Raw genomic sequence first — 25,681 nt, forward strand, 5'->3', positions numbered from 1 at the left:
AACCCATCTGTGTTTGCTTTAAATTTATCTTCAGTAATCTAAGAGAGGAACACCCAGTTCTGGGTGAGCAGTGCTGCAGGGGATGGTTTCCTGTTTGATTGTTTCAGTGCACACCAGGCCCTGAGCTGCAGGAAAAAACAAAATTCCAAGGAAGGATTGTGGACGCCTCTTCATGGGACTAGCGCCTGCCTGACAGGGCTACCTTCTCCCCAGTCCCAGCCTAAGTGGGTGAAAGGATGTTAGAAAACCAGAACTGGCTGGGTGTTCCTCCACCGACAGCTCTTGCGGAACAGCTAATAAACACTGACAGTTTCAGGCAGAACAAACAGGGACGTGCCAGGAACAGGGATTTACTGAAGGCTTTTCTATGTCTTCCTGCTTGCGGGATCCTCCCCACCCCCTGCATTTATTAATTATTTAATCTCCACAACACTGTGAGGGTCAGTCCATTCCTATTCTGAAGCTAAGGGGACAGACACTCATTTGGAGGGGAGAAAGCGCACTTGATGCTGTCACCCCGGGGACCAGGTTTTGGAAACCCCTCTGAAATGGCCAGCTCGGCATCCGGCCTCGGCAAGGCAAAGGGTTTTGGAGAACCCGCTTACGGGGAAATCTTTAAAAGCCAACAGCCGGCAGGCCGCTCGTAGGTTACTAGGGCTGCGTCTGCACTGTGTTTGAACAACGGCCCTTGGCTTCACCCCCAGGGACAAGGGCGGAGCTCCTTCGAGAGCCACAGCGGGGATGGCCCTGGGCCTGGAGCCGAGCGCAGGGCTCGGCGCTTTGTCTTCCCGGCAGCCGCCGCTAGAGCACGCGAGTGGCAGTGGCGCAGCCCAGCCTGGCCAAACGCTGCCAAGGACAGGCGTTGGCGAAAAGCCCTCTCTCCAAAACAGGATTAAAAAGGAATCCAAGGGTTGGAAGAACGGCCCTAGAGGCCGCGTGGGCTGGGCCTGGGACCCCCGACTGTTCAAACTAAAAAGTGGGGAGACTGCCCCACGATGGAATCTCTGAGAAGGCCGCGCGCCTGAGCTCGCCCAGGGAAGGCGGTGTCCCCTTAGTACCCAGCCCGAGCAGGCCGCGAGGAGCCGGTTGCTGCGGTAACGCGCCGGCCCGGCCCCGAGGTGCGCGGAGGGAGGCGGACACAACCGAAGCTTCGGTTTGGGGGCGCCGCCGCATCCCCAACTAATTGTTTGCCAGCAAGGAACCCATGAGGCAGATGTTAGTCCTAAGTGAGGGATCCAAGGGGCCACATTAATACAGAAGGCCGGCTCAGGATCCTTCCCCAGTACACTCCCAATCCTGTACTGCCAACGACTTTAACGGTCCCCCAAAGCAGGGAGGAGGGGGCGCCGTAGTTTGGGGGATTGGGGCAGACTCGACACGCCCTCGCCTCGGCCTTTGGGTTCCCCAGGCCACGCCCACCAGGAGGGGCTAGTTCTAGACCACGCCCCTTCCCTGGGCGCGCGGAAGGGAAACCGACATGGAGGCGTAGAGATCGTGCTTGAACTGAACCAGCGAAACTAATCGCGCCAAGGCCTAGAGCGGACTGTCTTCCGCATGCGTCTTCCGAGGCCGCCCCGCCCCACCATTTTCGCGGCGCCCTCTTGGTTCTGCGCCTGCGCGCTGCTTCCCGCGAGCTCCAGGGCCCAGAGAGCACGCACGGAGTTGCCGGGGCGCGCCAGAGGGAAGCGCGGCCATGAACAGGCGCGCGCGCGCGCCTCTGGAATGACGCAAGAGAGCAGGCGAGTCGGGAGGATCTTACGGGTAGAGTGGCGCAGCTGTGTTGTTTGGTAGGCGGTGCGTAAGGCCGCTCTGGGCACGGGGGTTCCCATCTCACTGGCCCACTCGGTTCTAGGAGCAGATCCGGGGCAGAGGGAGGAGAGCTTCGGGTCAGGGGCCGCCGCCGCCGCTGCCGCTGGGGAGTCCGGCTGCCAGCCCGCCAACCCGCGCTGCGCGGGCCTTGCTGGTCAGGGTAAGCGGGCTCTCGCTTACCGGAAAGAGGAGCGTGAGCTGGAAGAGTGGGAGATCCTTGGGGGCTTGTAGGAGGAAGGGCAGTGTGCGAGCGGCAAGCAGTGAGGCGGGGAGGAAGCCCACCGAATAGTAGTAATAACAATCAGTATAATCATTCTGATCCTATTCCGGCGATATATGCCAGGAGTTTGCAAAGCACCTTTTATGCTTCATTCTGGGTAACCGCTGCTGCAGTTCTCCGAGGTGCATACTAGTCTCAGACCCATTCTACCAGATAGGAGAAGTGAGGCACCGGAGAGGTTAATTTATGCAAGTGCATACGGCTGGTTCGTGGCCTGGCCTGTCTGGCTCTAAGGCCTGTAGTATTCATATCTTCGTTTTGCCCTGGGCGGGGGGGAGGAGTGGGGTGTTCGGAGGGGAGGGCTGAGTGTGGTTTCAAGTGGGAGGGGGATCCCGAACGGAAGAGGAAGATGAGGCTGGAGACTGAGTAGGGGAGAGGACCCGAGTTCTGACCTCACTCACCTCCTCCTCCTGAGTTCTTGCAGCCCTGCAACTTTTCCTTGCTGCCGTGTGTCTTTAGGAGGCAGAGCCATTACCCTGGAGGAGCTCACCCCAGGCCTGGGACACTCTGGGGTTTTAAGGACTGGTTGGACTGCACTTGGGTCCCGGGCCCAGCGTCTCCGACTCTGTGTTTAGGCGGGGGAAGGGCGGGGGTGGTGGCGGCGACCCTGTGGAGCGAGGTCGCCCCTCCTTGGTGATGCTGCTGCCACTTCTGCTAACGCGCTGCTGCTTCCTTTTCTATCTTACTGGTGCAGGGCAGAGCCTTTCTTCGGTCTTCTCAAATAGTGCAGCGATGTTTATTGTTTCCTAAGCCAGAAAAACCAAACATTCAAGTAAATGATCTTTCTCCTGGCCAGGCCGGTACTCTTGATGGCTTGCGTAGAAGGCTTTCGGTGGTCTTCTCCTGAGTGGCTCTTTAGAATTTTTCTGGGGAAATCAGGAACTCTGTTATGGGGAAGATTGCTCTGTAGGTGGTCAGGACGGACCCGAATAGGCTGCAGGACCTTAGTAATCTGAAGGGGGTGTGTCCTTGCAGTGGAAGTCAACTTTTAAAGTCAACCTCTGAGGCAGACGTTGTATGCAATCAAAAGTATCCTTAAAGACTCCTTAGGAAGAGGCAAAATTTGAGATTGATGTCTATTTTTGAGTAAATCCACCACTGTTTTGTAACAAGCCTTGAAACTTGTTACTGTGTCTTTAGTTGCAACCCAGGTGAAGTAAAGAGCTGTGTGGTACAAATAGTTTTTAAGAACTTAGAGTCATCATGGACCAAAAACCTGGAGAGACTTAAAAGGAGGAAGGGAAAGCAGAGGCACTGTCCTGTGTGTTTGTGGTTCCTGTTTTGGGCTTTCTGGAGGGTGTACTGGCAGAACGGAAAGCGGCAGGTGGAATTGCTGCTGCTAAGTTGCTGTTTTGTTCCTCTTCTTTTGTCCATTACATCCATTCGATTCGAGCTGCTGAATTAAATGCGCACAGTGTGATTCCTCTTCAGGTTTGGACTGGCACTGCATTGAGGGTCTTGCAAGCTGCTGTTTATTTCTCCACAAATTTCCTAGCTGAGAATTTGGTAGAAGACTGTTCTGCGTATTTTTGCCAGTGGTCTGGTTTGTGTGGTCACCGTTTGTCAGTTAATGTAAGACAGTGATTAGGTTTTTAGCAGTGGTTAGCTTTTTAAAAATAAATGGTGGCTAGTGGCATTTTTTTTGCTCGTGTCTCTTTTGTTGCTTTTGCGGAAACATCTTTCAGGAGTGATACCCACTTCCCCTAAACTGGTTGTGGTAGTGTTTGAAATGACGTGGAAAAGCAAGTGTGTTGTTTCAGCTAGGGAAATAAGGAAGTGACACCAATTTAACATTAAATAGGCTTAGAAAATGGTTGTAGTCCCATTTATAGGGGAATGTTTTAAGTTTGATTAGGAATCTAGAAATCTGAGACTCAACATTGTGTTGTCTTTTTCTTTAAATGTTATCTTTATCCATTTTACTTATTTAGGAGAGAGGGAGAAAAAGCAGGCTTCCACTTCCTGTCTGCCCATTAACCCCCCAAATGCCCACAGCAGCTGAGGCTGGGTTGGGGTTGTGACTGGGTCCAGGGCCAGAGCTGAAGCCTCGGGGGAGTGAGGAATTCAATATACGTCTCCCACGTGCATGGCAGGAACCCACTAAATAGAGCCATCAGCACTGCCTCCCAGGGTCTGCCTTGGCAGGAAGCTGGGGTTAGGAGCCGCAGCGGGGAATTAAACCCAGGGCACTCTGATGTGAGACAGAGGCATCTTAACTGCTGGACTGACATATTTACTAGCCTGGCAGTCTCTTGATTATGGACAGAAAGTGGATTTTACTCCATGTTAAGTTTGAACTTTGATTTTCCTGCTCTTGATTTGTTCATTTGAAAAAGCACGTAATAGGCTGGCGCCGTGGCTCAATAGGCTAATCCTCCACCTTGCGGCGCCGGCACACCGGGTTCTAGTCCCGGTCGGGGCGCCGGATTCTGTCCCGGTTGCCCCTCTTCCAGGCCAGCTCTCTGCTATGGCCAGGGAGTGCAGTGGAGGATGGCTCAGGTGCTTGGGCCCTGCACCCCATGGGAGACCAGGAAAAGCACCTGGATCCTGGCTCCTGCCATCGGATCAGCACGGTGCGCCGGCTGCAGCGGCGGCCATTGGAGGGTGAACCAACGGCAAAGGAAGACCTTTCTCTCTCTGTCTCTCTCTCTCACTGTCCACTCTGCCTGTCAAAAATAAAAAAAAAAAAAAAAAAAAAAAAAAAAGAAAAGGCACGTAATAGAACGACCACTAGAAATGGAAAGGATTCTGTCTTAAAGCAGTTTCCACCCATACTTATTACCTGGTCTACATAGGTTGAATAACTAATTTCAGGGAAATGTCTGTGGAAACATAGGATACGTTGAATAAATGAATTCTCAGGGATTGCCAACACAGTATCAGGTTCGTTTCTCAGAAGGTTTTCAGAAATGTGACACCTGAAAATGTCACTTTTGCTTTCTTCTAGATTTTTTTTTAAGATTTATTTTATTTATTTGAAAGGCAGAGTTACAGAGAGGCAGAGTCACACTGAGAGAAAGTCGTCTTTTTGCTGGTTCACTGCCCAAATGGCCTGCATAGCTGGAGCTGGGCCGATCCGAAGCCAGGAGCCAGGAGCTTCTTCCGGGTCTCCCACATGGGTGCAGAGGCCCAAAGGACTTCGGCCATCTTCTTCTTCTTTTTTTTTTTTTTAATTTTTTCTTTTTTTGGACAGGCAGAGTTAGAGACAGAGAGAAAGGTCTTCCTTTTTCCGTTGGTTCACCCCCGAAATGCCTGCTACAGCTGGCACGCTGCACTGATCTGAAGCCAGTAACCAGGTGCTTCCTCCTGGTCTCCCATGCGGGTGCAGGGCCCAAACACTTGGGCCATCCTCCACTGCCTTCCCGGGCCACAGCAGAGAGCTGGACTGGAAGAGGAGCAACTGGGACAGAACCCAGCGCCCCAACCGGGACTAGAACCTGGGGTGCTGGCGCCGCAGACGGAGGATTAGCCAAGTGAGCCACGGCATCAACTGGGCCATCTTCTACTGCTTTCCCAGGCCATAGCAGCTGGATCAGAAGTGGAGCAGCCAGGACTTGAACTGGCCCTATGGGATGCCTGCACTGCAGGCAGTGGCTTTTTCTGCTATGCCAGAGTGGCCCCTCTTCTAGATTCTTATTATTGCATCTGCCAGTCTTAAAAAATAGGAAGCAGAGATTTTCCATGCATTGTCCTTTGGAAACCACTCAATTCATTTTACTGATTCTAAGAATTTTCCCAGTGTACACACACACACACACACACACACACATATCCCTCCCCTGTTACAGTGTATGGAAGATCCATACAGTGGAGTTGCCTTATATGTAAGTGGCCTTATGATAAGTTTCTCTTTTTGGCCTTTTTATAACTCTCTTCTCTTGTTGACCTGATTATAACAATAGCATTATTTTGAGACTAAAAGATGTGCATTTTATTTTGCAAAATACTTTCCCTTCCCCAATTTCCTCCCCAAAAATACACTAAATCATTCTGCTTCTGGTTGAAGGAGTTATACCTGCCATGTTTTCTCTCATTGTTGAATTGCTGCTTAGTTTCTTACAATATTACATGTTTAAATGTAGACATTAGTCATCAAATTTTGATTTTTATTGTGGTTGTTAAGGTTGTTTATTTTCAAATTAGCAAGTAGTTTCTATGATGTAAACCCCTTACTTCATAATCTACTTGCACAAATCCGAAGAGGCACTATACTAAGTAGTTAATTGCTTCCATTTCTGTGAGGCTTGTGGATTGCAGGGAAAAACAATTTTCCCTTTTTGGGGAGTGGAGGAAGGAGACCTATGCCCTTGTTCATGCATTAGTCAGGTGAGACTGGAGTGTGAGTGTTTAGATCCACATGGCTTCAGGCTTTCCGAGATCCCAGGTGGATTTAAAATGGCTAACGTGATTCCTTTAGAGATGTTTCCATGATGTGGTCTCCTGCCAGAGTGATGTGAAAGTCGAGGATAAGGGCACGTTTGTGGTCAGATGTGTTTTAGGGAGTCTGCAGTGGACTGAGGAGTCCTTCAGGGTAATGGTTTCACTTCTTTGCTGAAGGGCAGCTTGGGCAGATATTTCCTTGGCAAATTTCATTTCTTTCAGGTTAAAGAATTCTGTGTGTGTATATGCATGCATGCATGTGTGTACATGTGTACATATGTATTTCTTGAAAAAGGCAGATTTTCCCATGATAAACATAATGCTCCTAGTGTTCTAGTGTAAACTTACGAAGTGATGTTCAAGTATTGTTTTCATGTGTTGTCACCTTATACCAGATTGTAAACTTACATGGTTTCCCAATGTTTTTGAATCCAGGTCAGCTCAAACCTTGTCTGGCTTGCCTTCTGACGAAGTTAGCTGAAAGTGACTTCTCAGGTTTCTTCAGGATGCCGGCAGCACTTGTGGAGAACAGCCAGGTTATCTGTGAAGTCTGGGCCAGCAATCTGGAGGAAGAGATGCGGAAGATCCGAGAAATTGTGCTCAGTTACAGTTATATTGCCATGGTAAGGGTGCTGCTGTATCTCGCTCGCCTTTTTGTCTGCGCTTATGAAATATCTACTGTTTGATTTTGAAAAGGAGGAATTAGTATGTTTTACTAAAGCAGTGGTAAATTAAACTTGAGGGAAGATCATGTTGATATTATAAAATAAGGTAGCCAGTGGCTCTGAGAGGGCTATAAGCTCTGGTATATCTTAGACTTTGTGTTATGTTGCTCAAAGGCTTGAAGCAAGGTAGATCGCCCATAGGGTCCTGTGTTTGAAAAATAATAGATTCGACTTGAGTGTTTTTGAAAATTAAAAAAAATTTGCCACCATTTAAAAATCAAGAGATATTTGAAAATTTGTGGCATTTCTGGAAAACATAGGCAGATCTGGTCATTTATGCTGTACTTTTTTGCCTGACATTAAGTGGCTGAAGAGACAAGTGAGTACTGTGGTGAGATTAAAGGCCTTCTATAAAGAGGCATGTGTGCCCTGTGTTACCCTAGTTCCCATTGCTTGCTGCCACTTTCATACCTTCCTCACTTAATCTCCTGTACACCAGTCACTTTCGAGATTATGGAATTAAGTCTTTACCGTGGTGTACAGAACTGTATGATCGGATTCTATTCTTTTTCACTCAGGCTAATCATGGCTCTTTATTATTTTCCCATATAGTTATTTTCACTTCACCATATTTGTGTTTTTATTGCTATATTGTTCTCAATCTAGAATGTTCTTTTTTTTTTTTTTTTTAAATTTATTTTCTAGGCAGAGTTACACACAGAGAGGATTAGATAGAGATAAAGGTCTTCCATCCGCTGGTTCACTCCCTAAATGGCCACAGTGAGCAGGGCCCATCTGAAGCCAGGAGCCAGGAGCTTCCTCAGGGTCTCCCACGTGGATGCAGGGGCCCAGGCACTTGGGCCATCTTCCACTCTTTTCCCAGGCCACAGGCAAAGAGCTGGATTAGAAGAGGAGCAGCCAGGGCATGTTCCGGCACCCGCATGGGATGCTGGCGCTGTAGGCCAAGGCTTAGCCTACTACGCCACAGTGCTGGTCCTCCTAGAATGTTCTTAGTTGGCTGCATATGTATGTATAGTTATTCAGCTATTTCTGTTCACATCTTGCTTAGGAACTATAAATTGTTGTGTAAAACTTTGTGATTCTTCTAGAATTTTCTTCAGTAGAAATCTACCATGTTAGTATTTTGTTTTTAAGGTTTATTGATTTTTTTTGAGAGGCAGAGTTACAGATAGAGAGGAGAGAGAGAAAGAGAGAGGTCTTCCACCTGCTGCTTCACTCCCCAAATTTTTGCAACAGCCGGTGCTGGGCCAATTTGAAGCCTGGAGCCAGGAGCCTCTTCTGGGTCTTCCATGCTGGTACAGGGTCCCAAGTACTTGGGCCATCTTCCACTGCTTTCCCAGGCCTAAGCAGGGACTTGAACCACCCATATGGGATGCTGGTGCCATGGGTGGACGATTAACCTACCACACGACAGTGCTGACCCCAAGATTAGTATTTTAACATATATTTTTATACCCAAGCTTGGGGCTATTACTTAACTTTTATAAACTGAGTCATTTTGTTTATGAATTTCAAAGTTAGCATCTGTTGTTTTGTGAAATCTTGTGGTGAGAGACTTATTTTTTTCCTAGGACACAGAATTTCCAGGTGTTGTCGTGCGTCCAATTGGTGAATTTCGTAGTTCCATAGATTACCAGTATCAGCTTCTGCGGTGCAATGTTGACCTTTTAAAAATCATCCAGCTGGGCCTTACGTTCACAAATGAGAAGGGAGAATATCCTTCCGGAATCAACACTTGGCAGTTTAACTTCAAATTCAACCTTACGTAAGTTCTGAGTAACTTCTCACGTTTTTTCTAGATCTGCTGCATTTGTGTTAACTGTGATTTTTTTTTTTTTTTTGATTTGTTACTTTGTTTATTTGAAAAGCAGATAGAGAGAGAGGGAAAGACAGTTTTTCTATCCACTGGTTCACTCTCCAGATGACTACAACAGCAAGGGCTGGACCAGGCTGAGGCCAACAGCCAGGAACGACATCTGGGTCTCTCATTTGGGTGACAGAGGCCAAGCACTTGGGCCACCATCTGCTGCCTTCCTAGGCATATTAGCAGGGAGCTGGTCAGAAGTGGTGTAGCCGGGACTCGAACTGGCATGCAGAGATGGAGGCTGGGCACCAGAAGTGGCAGTTCAACCTTCTGTGCTGCAACCCCAGCCTCCAGACTGTGATTTGTAACTGAGTTTACTAAGACATGTTTTCACCGAACCCATGTATACAGTGGACAGAGCAGTCAGAGGAAGGAATAGGGACTCTCCAGCAGTAAAGCTCCCCTGAAGCAACTGTTACAACTCAGTAGTAAAATGACAAGCCAATTAAAAATAGCCAAAGTTTTTCCAGAAATCATGCACAAGTGATCCGCAAGCACATGAGAATATGCTCACCATTGTTAGTCATTAAGGAAATGCAAATTGAAACCTCATTGAGATGGTACTTCATACCTCCTAAAGTGTTTGTTGTAGCCAGAAACATAATAGCATGAGTTGGTGAGGGTGTGGAGAAATGGAGACCATTGTGCAGTGATGTTGGGGATGTAGCATCCTTTGGAAATATTTGGAAAACAGTTTGGTGGTTCCTGAAAAGGTTAAACAGAGTTGATGTATGACCAGCAGTTCCACTGCCTAGGAGAAATGAAGCATGTGTGTGTAAAAACTTGAACATGAATTTTTATAGCATTTTTTTTTTTAAGATTTTGTTTATTTATTTGAGAGGTGAAGTTACAGAGAGAGGGAGAGACAGAGAGAAAGGTCTTTTCTCCGCTGGTTCACTCTCCAAATGCCTGTAATGGCCAGAGCTGAGCCGATCTGAAGCCCAGAGCCAGGAGTTTCTTCTAGGTCTTCCACAGGGATGCAGGGGCCCAAGCTCTTGGGCCATCTTCAGTTGCTTTCCCAGGCCATTAGCAGAGAGCTCAACTGACAGAGGAGCAGCCAGGACACGAACTAGCGCCCATATAGGATGCCAGCACCACAGGTGGAAGCTTAGCCTACTAAGCCACAGTGCCAGCCTCCATGTAGCAGCATTTTTCATAATAGCGCTAAAGTAGAAACCATCCAGAATGTCTGTGGTCAGAGACGTGGAAAAATAAATGTGGCCTCTCTGTGCAGTGGAATGTCACTGGGCAGTGTAAAAGAATCAAGTTCTGATCCATGCAAAATATACATGAACTTCAAAAACATTATGCTAAGGGAAAGAAGCTGGGTGCAAAATTAACACATAGTATGATTCCATTTATAGGAAATGTTCAGAGCAGGCACATCTCTAGAGACAAAAAAAAAAAAAATAGATGTAGTGGTTGTCTAGCAGGAGGTGGGCAAGTTTTGGGGTAGTAGGAAGTGATTGTTTAATGCATTTGTTGTTTCTTTTTGAGGTGATGAAACTGTTCTGTAACTACCTGTAGTGATGGCTGTACAGCTCTGAATATACTGAAAACCACTTGGTTGTATTTTCTAAATGAGTGAATTGTTTTGTGTCTAAGTAAAGTTTATTGAGGGAAACCTGACAGACTGGAGGGAAGGGGCAAAGAAGGAAAAGAGGGAGAAGGAGTGTGTAAGAGAGATCAAGAGAGAGATATACAGAGACAGAGAGATCAGGAGATGGAGAGAGAGAGACAGACACGTGTTTAGGAGCAGGTCCTTTTAAAATTTTACTGGGGCGTGGGCAGGAAGTAGGAGCAGCGAATCCAATTAGGATGGGGGTGGAGCTGGCCTGGTTGGGCCTTGTGGTGGTGGGGTGGGGGCTAGAGCCTAGGATGGTGTCAGGGTGTGTGGATGGAGCCATAGATAAGACAGCTCCATTTTACTAACAATCCCCTCCCCCTTTTTTTTAAAAGCAGAAGTTGTATGGAATTACATTAGTCCCAAAAGCCCAGGAAGGGTAGAGGGACAATGATCTGTCTTTGGAGCTACTTTCTGCTGACATGGGGCGATGTCTCAAGCCGCTGTCTCCTGGGTAGGGAGCTGAGTATATCCCTGTAGCAGCGTTTGGTTGACCGCCTGGTTGCTGAAAGCCTTGGTTCATGCCATTATCAACTCCTGTAAACACTTAAGCAGACACAGTAGTATAAAAGACAGGGGCGGATAGAAACCAATGATCCTAAGAGTGGCATTAACCAAGTAAGGAGAGGATTTCATAGAGGAGAGGAAATGGGGACCTTTCTGAGTACTGTTTGGACGTGGTTTAAAGCTGATCCCAGCCAAGACCGGGAGAGTGGAGAGTAAATTATATTTTAATAAAGCTGTTTAAGGTACAAAGAAGTTAAGTTCTCAGAATTAGTTGTGTGATTTTTGGGTCAGTCTTCTCACATTCTGTAACTAAGTTTCGTAATCTGTAAAACAAGATGTTTAGCACCTGTCATAACAAAAATAAGGTAGAGAGTGTGGGTGCTGACCAAGGTTAGTTGAATCTGAAGCCTGATAGTGGCCAAACTTTGATGTGATTAAAAACTTTTTGGTAAGTGATGTAAAATTTACCATGTTAACTTTCAGTGTATGTACTTAAGTAGTATTGAGTGCATTCACATTGTTAAAAAACAGATTTCTAGGGATTTTTATCTTGTGGAACTGAAACTGTACCCATTAAACAACTCTTTTTTTCTTCTCCCAGCTTTTGGTCACTGCCAGTCTACTCTCTCTTTCTTTGATTTTGACTACTGTAGGTCTCTTAGCACCTTTTGATTGGTTTATTTCCTTAGGATTCATCGGTGTGTGTGTGGTAGGATTTCCTTCTTTTTGAAGGGTGAATATTCCACTGTATGTGTACACCATATATGTATTCATTTGTTGGCTGACATTTGTGTTGTTTGTACTTCTTGGCTATTGTGAATAGTATTGCTAGGAACATGGGGATCTTTTTTTAAGAATATCTTTTTAAAATTTTTTCTTTTTATTGATTTATTTATTTGAAAGTCAGACTTAGAGATCTTTTCATTTTCTGCTTCACTCCCCAAATGGCTGCAACAGTCAGGGCTGGGTCAGAATGAAACCAGGAGCCTGGAATGCATCTGGATCTCCCACGTGGGTGGCAGGGGTCCAACACTTTGGCCACCTTCCATTGTTTTCCCAGGTGCATTCAATCTGACCCAGCCCTAGCCGTTGTGGCCATTTAAAGAGTGCATTAGCAGATGATCTCTCTCTGTATAACTCTGCCTTTCAAATAAAATAAATCTTAAAAAAGAATAAAAAAGTGGAGCAAGTTCAAGTTGGGACTTAAACCCGGTGCCTGTGTGGGATGCTGCCATCTCAGGCAGTGATTTAACCCACTGCACCTCATTGCCAGACAAATAAATACATTCCTGATACCTTGGCTTCAGTTCTCTTGGATGAATACCTCGAAGAGGGATTGAAGGATTATATGATAGTTATATTTTTAGTGTTTGGAAGATCATGTAATACTTTAAGAAAAAAATTTGGAGACTAGCATTGTGTGTACCAGATTAAGTTGCTGCTTGCAATGCTGGCATCCCATATAAGCACCTATTCAAGTCCCAGCTGCTTAACTTTTCATCCAGCTCCTTGCTAATGCTCCTGGGAAAGCAGCAGAAGATGGCTCAAGCCCCTGCCACTCCTGTGGGAGACCCATTTGCAGCTCTAGTGTCCTGGCTTCAGTTTGGCCCAGCCCTGGCCATTGGAGCCATTTTAGGAGTGAACCAGTGGATGGATGATCTCCCTCTTTCTCTGGCTCTACCTCTCTCTCTAACTTTGCCTTTCAAATAAGTAAGTAAATCTTTCTTAAGGAAAAAGAAAAACAAAACAAAAAAGCGGAGGAGGCTTTCACTTTGCTGCGTGTTAGTGTAGTTCTGGTTGGGTCCCAATTCCTGTACATTGTTTTGGTTCACTGAGCGCTGAGTATTTAATAGCTGAGGAATAATCTTTTGCTTACTGTTGATACATTTTGGAAATCTCTGTGAGGTGCAAATAATTTTGGGAGATGATGTTTATGTTTAGCTATTTTTTTTTTAGTCTACTGCCAAAGGCTATAGTTTTGTACCATGCTGATAATACAAACAAGGGAAAAATGAGGGTTATTTTACTGAGGGGGTTTAGTATGTATGAGCTTAAAATGTTTTTTACTTCCAGCGTTAAGATTATGACGGTTTTGTTTCTGATTGTGTAATCCAACTTTATATGAAAACAGTGAAATCTAGTAGGAAAGGAATTATTTATTTTAGTACTGCTGTGTTATAAACATTTCTGTGTTTAATGGAATATAATGTGAGAGTTACAAAGGATGTGTTATATTTATGAATATTGATCTGGATAGGTGATCTGTGATATATAGATGTAGGAGTATGGGACTATATGGGTTGATAGAGAAAAACTGGAAAGGTAGATAAACTGAGTTGTTATTTCTTTGGGGTAGTATTATGTTTTTCATTTTCTTCTGTTTTTAATATGTTTGTGTTGACTTTTTTTTAAGATAATGGGCAAATGTGGATTTTTTTTTTTTTTTTGACAGGTAGAGTTATAGACAGTGAGAGACAGAGAGAAAGGTCTTCCTTCCATTGGTTCACCCCTTAAATGGCCACTACGGCCAGTGCTGCGCCAGTCTGAAGCCAGGAGCCAGGTGCTTCCTCCTGGTCTCCCATGCGGGTGCAGGGGCCCAAGCACTTGGGCCATCCTCCCAAATGTGGATCTTTTAAAATGAGTAGATTTAGTCTGGGGAAAAATCCCATTTTTTAAATATGTTATGTAAACGAGATTATCCATGCTTGCTAGAATTCTGGAAGGGATGAATTGATCTATTCTTAAATCATGAAAAAAGCACTTCAAGCATACTTGTAGTGTAATTGGAAGGTGAGGGGAACAGTGTTGCGTACTCCTTCTGTTTGATTACTCATCCAGCACTTCTTGTTTTTCAGAGAGGACATGTACTCCCAGGACTCCATAGACCTCCTTGCTAACTCAGGACTGCAGTTTCAGAAGCATGAAGAGGAAGGGATTGACACACTGCACTTTGCGGAGCTGCTTATGACCTCAGGAGTGGTTCTGTGTGACAATGTCAAATGGCTGTCGTTTCACAGGTCAGTCCCAGAGAATGTGTATATCTGTTGTTTTTGGCTGTACAGATGGAGAAGGGAATTGAAATCTTAGTTTGGCTCCATTCTGGTTAGCAGTCCTGGTTAGAAGTTTAAGTGGTACCTTTTGGGTTATATTTCAGGTTTTCAAAAAGTGCTTCTGTAATCAACAGTGGTTTGTGGCACCGTATTGGCCTCTGTCTGTCATGTGGCTGTCAGTGGGTCTCGTTCCCATGGAAACATAGAGGGTGGAGAGGGTTGCAGCACTTATCTTTTAAATGGTTGTCCTGGAGTTTCCCAGTGAGTCAAAAGACAGATTGTCCTTAAGAGACGTTATTTTTGGATACTTGATGAATCAGTTCTGCATTTTGAACCCTTGGGGTCTTTCCCTAGCTCAGTGTAAGCCTGTTACGTTGTTATTTAATAGAACATTCATATCACAGCACATAAACTCCTTGACAGACTGAAAGGCCCTGACATAAAGGAGCACCGTGAGTTGTGAGAAGTAAAGTGGTTGAGTGCTGGGGCCCGGTGAGTGCTGTGTTGTGACCTCTGCTTCCTTCTCTGCTTGTAGTGGCTATGACTTTGGCTACATGGTGAAGTTGCTCACAGATTCCCGTTTACCAGAAGAAGAGCATGAATTCTTTCATATTCTGAACCTTTTCTTCCCTTCCATTTATGATGTGAAATACCTTATGAAGAGTTGCAAAAACCTTAAGGTACACAATATTTTTCTTCATAAAAAAGGCTTGTCATTTTGTTTTATTGTGCTCGGCAGGCATTCTTGAGTGCTTTCTGGGTGCCAGCGTTCTGCTGGAGAGGTGTAATCCAGAGCTGCTTGGCACAGGGCTTTGTGTGGTAATCATCTTTCCATGGTAGCCTGAGCTCGGAGGGAGCCCTCTGCTTCTCTCTTCCTAGGGCAGGCCTTCTTCACTTGGGGCCGACCAGCTTTGCAGTCAGCAGGCAGCATGAGCTATAGTGCAGTTGTATGGGATGGGGTTTGTAGTGTACTAGATTCTCAGAGGGCTTCTTCTTTTTTTAATGTTTATTCATTTGTATTTGAAAGGTAGAGCCACAGAGAAGTTCTATGTGTTGGTTTACTCCCCGAAATTCCTACAAGAGCCAGGGAGGTTAGCAGAGATCTGGATGGGAAGCAGAACCAGGACTCGAACCCTAGGGACTTCCACATGGCAGGCTTAATTGGCTGGAACACAATGCCCACCCCTCAGAGGGCTTCTTAACCCTATAAAGTATAAGAACTCATTACCTTAATAAATTGTTGACGAAAGAGATTTGTTGTCTAGAATTGGATTAGCATTTCAACCTTGTTTTACAGCAGTTTTTGACAGATCTGGCAAAATTAACAGTAAAGAAAAGGAGGGGGCCAGTGCGGTAGCACAGTAGGTTAATCCTCCGCCTGCGGTGCCGGCATCCCATATGGGTGCCGGTTCTAGTCCCGGCTGCTCCTCTTCCAGTCCAGCTCTCTGCTGTGGCCTGGGAAAGCAGTGGAAGATGGCTCAAATCCTTGGGCCCCTGCACCTGTGTGGGAGACTGGAAGAAGCTCCTGGCTTCGCATTGGCCCAGCTGCAACTATTGCAGCCATTTGGGGAGTGAACCAACGGATGGAAGACCTTTCTCTCTGTCTCTCCCTCTCACTGTCTGTAACTCTACCTCTCAAATAAATAAATAAAATCTTTAAAACAAACAAAAAAAAGGAGTACATGTGGAATATAAAACAACATATATTTAGAGGGCAGAAGTCAAGGGCAAAAGGGATATTAAGGTCAGTTATGTAAGTGGCCTGTTTCTGCTTCTGGCCGTCAGAAGTAAGTGGACTCCTGAATGCACTTAGTTGACTGCAGCAGAGGAGTGTTGAGTCTGAAGTGTTAACTTTGGTTTCCATCCGGCCCTAGGGAGGTCTTCAGGAAGTTGCGGATCAGCTGGATTTGCAGAGGATTGGAAGGCAGCACCAGGCTGGCTCAGACTCGCTGCTGACAGGCATGGCGTTCTTCAGGATGAAAGAGGTAGGCTCTGTCAGAGATGAGGGCCTCTCTGCAGTGGCTTGCTGACAGCTCAGGAGGTGGGTGATCTGTGGGCCAAGGCTTGCTGAACATGTGTAGTTCCTTTTAGAAGCTGATGGCCACTTTGAAAGTAGTTGATTTTTATTTGTTTATTGTTGTGTGCAATATATCAAATGTAGTTTGAGAGACACAGATGCATTCTCTAGTGGAAGCTGCTTTAGAATACCCAAGTGTTCTTGACTGTACCCAAATCTGGGAGCAGACTCTAGCAGCTCTGATGCTTTCAGTCATTGGCTTTTCCTCGGATTTCCGTAACAGGTACACATTTGTTTGACCACCCACTTAGATTATGCTGAGTTCTGTTTATTATTAAATATCATACTGAGTTTACTGAATTTCCTTTTGAGCTTCTTCCCTCACCCGCTCAAAGCTTTAAAATGTATTTGAAGAGATAGGAGAGAGAGGTTGCTTTGAAAAATTTAAAATGATTAAATGATTTCCTTTTAAGGAATGAATCAGATTGATTTTTAGATAAAGTTTTCCTTTCTAGTGCAAAGACTGTGGAAGGAGATGGTACATTTCCTTGTTCTTTTTAAGCATAAACCACACTGTTGTCATTACCATGTGCTGGGAAATGCTGAGAGTGATTCTGCCCTCCAGGGTACATTTGGCAAGGTCTGGAGACATTTTTGCTTGTTCCATTGTGGTGGAGGAGGAAGTGTGCCACTGGTCAGGGACGCTGCCAGACATCCTACCGGATAGCCCTCGCCAAATAAACATTATCCTGCTCGGTAGCACCAAGACTGAGATATTGTGCTGCGAGTGCTTGATGTCCGTTACTTCACACCTCTGAACAATTATCATTATATCATCTCGTTTCATAGATCAGTAACTGTAGTATTCAGCTATTCCTTACTACAACAAAATCCCTATGGTAAGCTCGTTATGAAGGAAGGAGGTTTATATTGGCTCATGGTTTTGGAGGTTCACATTCCAGGATCAGGTGGTTCATGTTGGTTCAGCTGTCTGGTAAGACTGGACCAGGGCGATGGTGCGGGGTGTGCAGAGGAACAATTACTTGGTGAGCCAGGAGGCAGAGAGGGATGCCAGGCCTAACTTAGCTTTTATCACCAACCCTTTCATAAGAATACCTTGCTATGGTAAATCCCCAGGGACCTCAGAATCTCCCACTAGGCCTACTACCTCCTAAACACCATTACTGGATTAAATTTCTATCTTGTAGCATAAGACTTTGCAATTTAAAAAAGTATCTGCATGAGTTCTGGAGCCACAACCAGCTCAAATTGTATTGTTTTGTTCTTGCCTCCTCCAAACTCATGGCCTCCTCACATACAACATAGAATCATCGATCCCCAAGGAAAACTCCTCCAGCAGTGAGTCTGTAAAAATCCAAAGTATGTACAAGATAAAATGGTGAGACAGGCAGAGAATTGTTGGACTTGTAATATTATCATTACAGAAGGGGGAGACAGGGAAATAGAAAGGAGGAATCAGACCAAAACAAGACTGAAACCCAGTAAGGCAGGCGTTAAGTCCTAAAGCTCCATGTCCAGCGTCGGGCACACTGGTGGGTAAGCCCCTCAGGGCTTGGGCAGGCCTGCTGCACAGCTTTACTTGCTACTGCTTATGCTTTTGTTCCTGCAGCTTGGAGTCTGTGGAACTCCATTAAGCATGACTGTCAGCGACTCTGTAGCAACCCCTCCTCATTTCTGCTTGGCATTGCCCTAGTGGCAAGTTATCTGCAGTGGCTCTGCCCTGGCAACAGATTCCTGCTTGGCCCTCAGGTTGGGAGAGACATCCCTTAAAATCTAGGTGGAGGCTTCTTTGCCTCTGTGACTGTTGGTTTCTGCCCACATGGTTGCCCTCTCAGGCTGCATGTAGACATCTCTGGCTTTCCAAGGATGGCATGACACAGTCACACTGCTTTCAGGTTTCCCTGGTGGGTATTTCACATTGCTGGCATCCCCACCCTCCTGGGGTCTCTGCTGCAGCGTCACACCCAGAGTTTGGTTAGGCATCAGCTCATCAGGAATTTCATGTGGGGGTTCCAACTGTATGGCATAATTCTGCCTGGCCTCCCAGGCTTTCCTTTGGAATTATGGTGGAAACTGCCAAGACCCCATAACTCTTGGATGCTGCAAGCCTACAAAACCATGGACATGGATGCCAGAGTCTGATGCCAGCACACACCACACCTGGGCCTTCTGGAACCCTGCCTGTAGTAACCATAGAACACTTGGGCAGCAAGCTGGAATCTGGAACTGGCCGTGGGCAAGCCGGGTGCCCTGGGGCTCTTTGCTGGAAGATCTTGAAAACAAGTGTTCACTTTTAAACCTGAGCCTGGCATGGGAAGGATTGCCTTGAAGATCTCTAAGGTGCCGTCAAGGTCTTTTCTCCCATTGTCTTGCCTGTTAGCAAAATGGCTTCTTCTCACCTGCACGATCTCTTTAGTGGGAGGTTTCTCTGCTGCATGCTCACATTCCAAAGCCCAGGCTGTGAGATTTTCAAATTGCCCTGCTGTGCCTCCTTTTGCTGCGGGTTCTCACCGTGAAACTCAGTAACAGCAGCCTATAGCGCTCACGCTGCAGCTGGAAAGCTCTGCTGCCTTAAAATCTCCACCCGCGTGTTAGTCCACCATCTTAAGGTTCAGCCTCCTGCAGTGTAGCAGGACATGGACACAAGAAAGTGAGGTTCTTTGCCATGATGTAAAAGGGATAGCCCTTAGTCCATTTTCCAAACAGAATTCTCATTTCCATTGGAAACATTGTCTCTGTGGTCTTTACTACATTTATATTAGCCCCTGGGCTTCTAAGCCCTATCAGAATCACTCATAAGTCTCTCCTTACAGCTTTCTATAGCCTGCTTCTTCAAACTCTTCCAGCCTTTCCCAGTAAACCGATTCCAGACTCTCCCACATGTTCAGGTATTGTTAATAGTAACCGCCCTGCTCCTTGGTACTCATTTTCTATACTAGACAGCTTTCCCTTATTATAGTGAAATACCTAGGACAAGCTACCTAGCAAGGAAAGATTTTGGCTCATGATTTTGGAGGTTCACAGTTCAAAATTGACCAGGCACCATTGGTTTGGCCAACTGTTGAGGCTGGAAGATGGTAATAGTGGAATGTGTGTGCACAGTCATGTGGCAAACCAGGAAGCAAAGAGTGTGGCTAGACCTAACTCAACATTTTTAACCAACTGTCTCTCAAGAATGTCTTCTGAGGGCACACTTGCAATGGCCTGAGGACCTGTGCTAGGCCCAACTCCTAAACACCATAATTGTACTAAGTTTCCATCTTCAAAGTATCATTAACATGAGACTTCGGGGGTTAAACTTGAAATATCTACCTGAGTTTTTTTGGGAGCTGTATCATATTTAAACCGTGGCAGGAATCATGGATTAAAAAGAATTGAAGTGACTTTGCCAAGGTTACACAGCAAATCAGTCAGGCCAGAGGCATGTTTGTGACCGTTGTTTGACCTTTTAAGGACAAGGGAACATTCCCACCAAGCATCAACAGCAGGAGTACAAGGAAGGGTTTGGAGCCCTTTGCTTAGTTGCTAGTTTGCTAGATTTCTGGGGCTCTAAGAGCTGGGAAGTGCTGACGTGGTAGCATTTAGACTCAGAATGGCTTCTGGCGTGATTCTCACCACAGCTCTTTGTCCTGTTCTGCAGCTGTTTTTTGAGGACAGTATTGATGATGCCAAGTACTGTGGGCGGCTCTATGGCCTAGGCACGGGTGTGGCCCAGAAGCAGAATGAGGATGTGGACTCTGCCCAGGAGAAGATGAGCATCTTGGCGATTATCAACAACATGCAGCAGTGATGGCGGCTGGCTCTGCACGGCGGGCCTGGTCCCAGCGTGGTGCTTTCTGAGCTGACTCTGCTTCTTCCCCAAGAGAAAACATTTCTTTTGAGCAAACTGTACCTACCATCTGCATTGGGCAGAAAGACTTTTGTTTTACTGAAGACAAAAGATGTCTTTATTTTAGATCCAGAAGAGGGGAGTTTGCTCCGAATTTGTAAACAAGTCTTCCCGTATTCCTCATCCCCACGCCTCTCTCCAGTTGCCTCCTGCCACCAGCATCCTCGGCTCTTTTGACACCTTTTTAAATACCCAGGACAGTTCTGAAACGACTAGTAAAATGTATATAACTCTTACCTGTTGTCCTTCTTTTTCTTTTAAATTTGTTGCTAATCTCTGATGAGGATTTTTGCTAAGCTTCTCAGCTGAGCTGAGGGCTTCCAGGGGGAAATGGAACAAAATGGTGTTCTTGTGAAGTGGGCTATAACTATTTAGTCTTTGCTTTTTTGGCCCTTCTCAAGGACATTTGATTCCCTCACTCTTTGGTAGTCTTTCTTTATGTACTATTATATGAAATGAATTGCTCAGTGCTGAAATTTGAAGAGCTGATAACGAACCTTTTCTTAAAGTCAAACAGTTCTCCTGAGTCTGTCCACGCTTGATTCATGAGGTGCTTCTAGGATGGGTGTTCATGTGACCACTTCATTGTCTTTAAGTCTGTGTTCCATTGTGCCACTGACGTTTGCTGTTACATGTGCCTCATCTGAAATCATTTTTTTCACATAATTAGCTAGCCTGGGTTTTATCCTTAAAAAAATTGGTAAGATCAGATTTTGGATCATAATTGTGTTATTTTTCAGCAGTGTGATTTCAGATGCTCATATGTACTCTCCCACCTCTTGTCTCCATCTTCCCTGCTTCTCCTGAGAAGTTAGGGGAGATGGATTAATGTGAGTACCAGGAATGTGAGTCTTTAAAAAGTTATAGTGGTGATTTATAAACAGGACAATAAAGAGTTTGGTTTATAGAGTTACCCTGAAGTAATATCCCACAACTTAGGGTAGGAAGCTCAGGACTTTTTCCTTTAAGCTAGTCATTTAAAAAAGTATTCTGTATTTTTTTGAATGACTAGAGCCAGAACAATTTTAAAAAACCAAAAATCCTTTTGGAATGGTAGAAATAAAAACTGGTGACTCACTGAAGTGGATGAATAATCTTGCATTTTAAAAGCTTATGGAAAATTCAACTTGAAATGATTCCAAACTGTCAAGTATTATAAGCTGGTATTTAAGATGCTTGTAAATACTATTTATGTTTTTAATTTTGTAAAATAAAGATTTCTTTTTAACCACTGGCATGAAGGTTTGGTCTTTCGTAGCTTTGGACGCCTGGCTCTGCAAGATGGTATTTGTCATGTTGCCGGGGAGACTGTTGCCTCCACTGTCCACAGCTCGGTTGTGAACAAAACATCTCACTTGGTAGGAAGCGTTTAATGAGTACCTGTGTAAGTGGAGTTGTCACTTCATACCCCTGCTGGTTGTTGGGATTTACAAGGAAGCCACTTTAATTCTATTTCCACGTACAGGGTGAATTAGAGCGTTTAGTGGTATTCCTTAGACAAATAAGACTTCACTTAGGACTTTTTCACCATATTTCACTGGCACAAAAATGTGGGGTTGTAAGAAGGTATAAGAGCAGGTGTACAATTTTGACTTGGAAGTTCATTGTCCACAAGAGAGAAATTTAGGATGAAAGTAGCACGGTTGGTAGCTGTCAGCCAAGGTGCCCTGGCATGCTGGTGACTGTAAGCCCTATAGTTAATCCAAGTTTGGATTAAAATAGGAAATTTATCGTCTCTACCATTGAGGACAGATTTCAAGTCATGAGAAATGCTGAGATGAAGGGCTGAGGAAGTCAGTGTTGAGCAGGTGTCTGGTTATTGCATTGATAAGAGATAGCTTGTTCAAGTGGTGCTAAATACGGAGCAGAGTTTATCAGAGCTGGCAGGAACTTTGCTTTTTGTGTCTACGAGTGTGTGCAGAGTTGTGTGAATGGTTATTCTCAGAAAGTGATGATGCTGAAGGGTGATCAATGGGAATAACCGGGTGTAATTCTGTGCTTGCAATATACTGCAGAATGTTCTTGAATTCCAGGGTTAGATGCCTAGTTGTCAGACAGTGCTGGTATGAATGAATGAACCCTTTAAGGCCAAACTATCAAATGCTCTTTCAACTTCCTAGTTTATTCAAATTTTCATTAAGCACCCACTAAGTTTAGACACTTGAATGGGTGTTAGGGATAAAACAGTACATAGAAGACATAATCTCTACCCTCACTGAAGTCTACAATCTGCCTATATTGTCAGACAGTAAATAATTCGCACAAATACAATTTGTGGACTAGAAAGTGTAAGACACTGATGTCACGGAGGTTGAGGTCCAGCAATAGTGTTTTAGAGAAAGGACATTTAGGCCGAAGTCTTAAAAGTCAGTAGGAGTGAGCCCAAACAAATATGGGCAAACCCCTGAACTAGAGATCTTGGTAGCAGCTAAATGACCAGTGTGGCTGGAACATTGGAAGCCATGAATGAGTGTCTGGACAGGGGACAAGGAGGTAAAGGCTGGGATCAGACAGGACTTTGTAAACCACATTCAAAATTTTTATCTTTTAGCAGGGAGTTGATAGTCTGATTTGCAACTTATTCACTGTTGAGAAGAATGGATGGTTACTAAGAGTGGATTCAGGAACTATTTAATGGGAGGCCAGTACATTCATAGATAACGGAGAAGTGGTTTTGTAACTGGAGATAGGGGAAAGATACTATAAAATTACTTTGGATGGCGATAAAGTACACCCTCCTTCCAGCAAAAAAAAAAAAAAAAAAAAAAAAAAAAAAAGAGGCTTAGTAATGCATCCCTTTGCACTCAGAATCTTCAGATCAACTCCTTGCCACTTTGATTCTTTGTGGTTCTCATAATTAGATAAATACAAATGAAAACTATTTTTTCAAATTATAATAGCTCGAGTATATGGATGCAGTACTGGAAATGAGTTTTAGAGGAAACTGAGTTGTCTCTTATTTTTCTGCTGTTGGTTGCTTTTATTGCTTAGTTTGAACTAGTAAGTCTAGTTCTTACCAAAACACTGACTGTGGAATGTGTAGGATTCCTCCATCCATAGGTGATGGTTTTGGTAAATCATGAGCGTTGTTTACTAAACAATGTAAAGAACCATGAGGATCTCATTTTACAGTCTTTCCTTTTTTTTGGAAATACTGCTTACTGATAAATCCTCTGGACTTAGCATTTTCTAAACTCTTTAGCAATTGGCAGGTCCAAATGTCTTTAAAAACTGCTTCCTGCCTGGTAAGCTTTTTCTTTCCTGGAGAGGGTTACTCCGGATCAATTTCATGCTTTCTGCCCCACCCATGAGAACCTCAACCTTAGGAATTAATTGGAAAATAAACTAGTCAGAAAGGCTTTTGGAGTGAATCCCAAAAGAAAACAGTTCAATGATCAGGAAGGAGGGCTCCCTTTTCACCACCAGGCCGGACTTTGTGGTTGTCCTGTCTTTGCAAATAGGACATTACAGAAACCTGAGTTCCTAACACTGTTCAGCTGTTTTAATAACCAAAGGAGAGAACAAAGTTTTGTAATCCACTTACACAGAATTTTCTTCCTGAGCTATTTGATCACCATCAATCTTTTGTTATAAAACTCAAGGGATACAATACGTTTGAGTTAGTTATTTGTTCTAAAGTTTTGGTAAGTAATTTGTCTAAGTAAGACATTAAGTGAAACAAAACCAAATTTTCAACCTGTTGTTCAGACAGAAGGTAAAGAATCAACATGATGGGTAAGGCCTATTTCTCGTTTGAACTTCAGTATTTGAAACAGTAGAGGAGGAAGAAACTGAGTTAACAAAAATAATGAAAAAAAAAACAAGTCATAAAATGTGGCAATCTGTCTCTAACAAGAATGACATGTTCATAATGCTGTGGAGTATTTATAAAGGTAGCTTGTATTTAAGAACATAACACTTCAGGTGGTTACAAAAGTTTCTTCTCTTTGGGTGAAACGGGCATAAGGCTTCAGGGATGACCACCAGTCACTCTGCAGGTGCATGTTTGGAACAACTCCCTGCTGACTTCCTGATCTTTCTTGTAGGAAACCACAGTTGAGGCCAAAGTCAGATTCTGCTGTCTAAGAGTAGGTAGAGTCCATTCAAACTTCATTCTCACGTGTATTAGATCAGAGTCTGTTGAGGTGTAACTGCAGAGTTGAAAGGTGTCCGTCATTTTAAAATTGGCATGATTCTTCCAAGTCCTTGAGAGTTCATGTGCAGAAGGCCTGGCAGTATCGTTTGTAAGCTTTAGTGTTGCCGTATTTCTTAAGGAGCTCTCGGGCCTGTTGCTGTACTTCCTGGGTCACATGGCCAGGACACTGGGACCCAATGTGAAGCAGGACGAGGCAGCACTCCAGCACATCTGGGAAGGGCCAGTTCTGGGAGAGAGAATGTGAAGGTGAACAAGGAAGCACTTGGGAAAGAGCCAAAGACAGCTGCGCAGAGGGCACTATCACCTAGATTCATCTGTTGATAAGAGGGTATTTTAAAAAGTTCATGGAAAAATTGAATTAAAAGGTTAGTTTATTTTGGTGCAAAAATTTTTTAAAACTCCACCTAGTTTTTTCACAATGTGCATTTTCCATGAAGGTTTTGAAGACGCCTCGTACTTCTCAGGAATGGCTGAACCATTTCTGTCATAATAAGGCAGTGTCATTTTTTGCTTTTTGTCAGTTATTCTAAGGACAATTGATAACCCAAAACTGGGATGGCTGGTGGGAATCCATTCTCAAATGACAGTCTTTTTCTAGAGCTCTACTTAAATCAGTTTAAAAAATGTTGCTTCTACTACTGTTAAGGCCCTGCCAAATATACCTATCCACCTGTAAGCTACTAAATACCTGGTACCAATTACAATTTTATTTCTTACTTCCCAACAATAATATGTGGCGTAAAAGTGCTTATATGGTCTGTATTTCTACTCTTACAAGTAAAACATTTTAGTGAATCAAAGGTAAATGGACCCTACATTTTTGAGCATATGCAATTAGGTAGATTGCAGAAACTGAAAAGTAGATGACCTTTAAACATTTGACATAGTTAAACGATAACACAAAAAATAATGTATGACCACATGAACCATTGTTAATCTTACCTTAATACTCTCAGGAAACTTAGCTATTCTTGCATTTGCCTCTGTAAGCCTTTTGGTCAATTCAGGCAGAGAAACTGGCTCATTTTTTTCTTCTTTACTATTAATCATAATAAAAAGTGCAAGTTAAACATTTTACCTCAGGTAACTCCCAACACCACCCTCCCCCACATTTTTACTGTGATAAATCACACAATATAAAATTTACCATCTTAACCCACTTCCAAGTACACAGCTCATGGGTTTGTATTCACATTTTCTGTGAGCATCACCACCATTCAGCTCCCTCTTGTCATCTTGTGACACTGAAATGCTGTGTCTAGGCTCTGTGCTGGGAGACCTAAGGTCAAAGGCTGCAGCTTGATTACCCAGCAGCAGCTGCTACTCCCTGCAGATGCCCCAGCTTCACGCCCTGTGAAACACATGTCCAGCTCTGTGGTCACTAGGCTGGAAGTGACA

At 44.6% G+C, this 25,681-nt stretch overlaps 2 protein-coding genes across 5 annotated transcripts in view; one reads left to right on the forward strand and one right to left on the reverse strand.

Moving 5' to 3' along the window:
• The first annotated feature begins 1,430 nt into the window (after positions 1–1,430).
• On the forward strand, positions 1,431–21,362 carry CNOT8 (CCR4-NOT transcription complex subunit 8). 3 transcript variants are annotated; one of them, XM_008255299.4, is made up of 7 exons: positions 1,431–1,739; positions 6,905–7,092; positions 8,727–8,920; positions 14,006–14,167; positions 14,736–14,880; positions 16,075–16,185; positions 19,879–21,362. In XM_008255299.4, exons 2-7 carry the CDS (start codon positions 6,976–6,978, stop codon positions 20,026–20,028), a joined length of 879 nt encoding a protein of 292 aa, XP_008253521.1. In that variant the 5' UTR covers positions 1,431–1,739; positions 6,905–6,975; the 3' UTR covers positions 20,029–21,362. The 3 variants fall into 3 exon arrangements, with proteins under 3 accessions (XP_008253521.1, XP_008253520.1, XP_069932460.1); XM_008255298.4 differs by lacking the exon at positions 1,431–1,739 and adding an exon at positions 1,778–1,969; XM_070076359.1 differs by lacking the exon at positions 1,431–1,739 and adding an exon at positions 1,840–2,211.
• A 2,245-nt stretch (positions 21,363–23,607) lies between these two features.
• Positions 23,608–25,681, reverse strand: part of GEMIN5 (gem nuclear organelle associated protein 5) — a 45,510-nt gene continuing 43,436 nt past the window's right edge. For both annotated transcript variants that reach the window (XM_002710179.5, XM_008255311.4), the window contains exons 27-28: positions 25,226–25,322; positions 23,608–24,509 (exon numbers count right to left, since the gene is read on the reverse strand). In XM_002710179.5, the coding sequence (XP_002710225.3) occupies positions 24,342–24,509; positions 25,226–25,322 (265 nt within the window). In that variant the 3' untranslated portion in view covers positions 23,608–24,341. The remainder of the gene's footprint in view (positions 24,510–25,225; positions 25,323–25,681) is intronic.

The sequence above is a fragment of the Oryctolagus cuniculus genome, chromosome 6, assembly GCF_964237555.1.
Source record: "Oryctolagus cuniculus chromosome 6, mOryCun1.1, whole genome shotgun sequence".
Classification (NCBI taxonomy): domain Eukaryota; kingdom Metazoa; phylum Chordata; class Mammalia; order Lagomorpha; family Leporidae; genus Oryctolagus; species Oryctolagus cuniculus.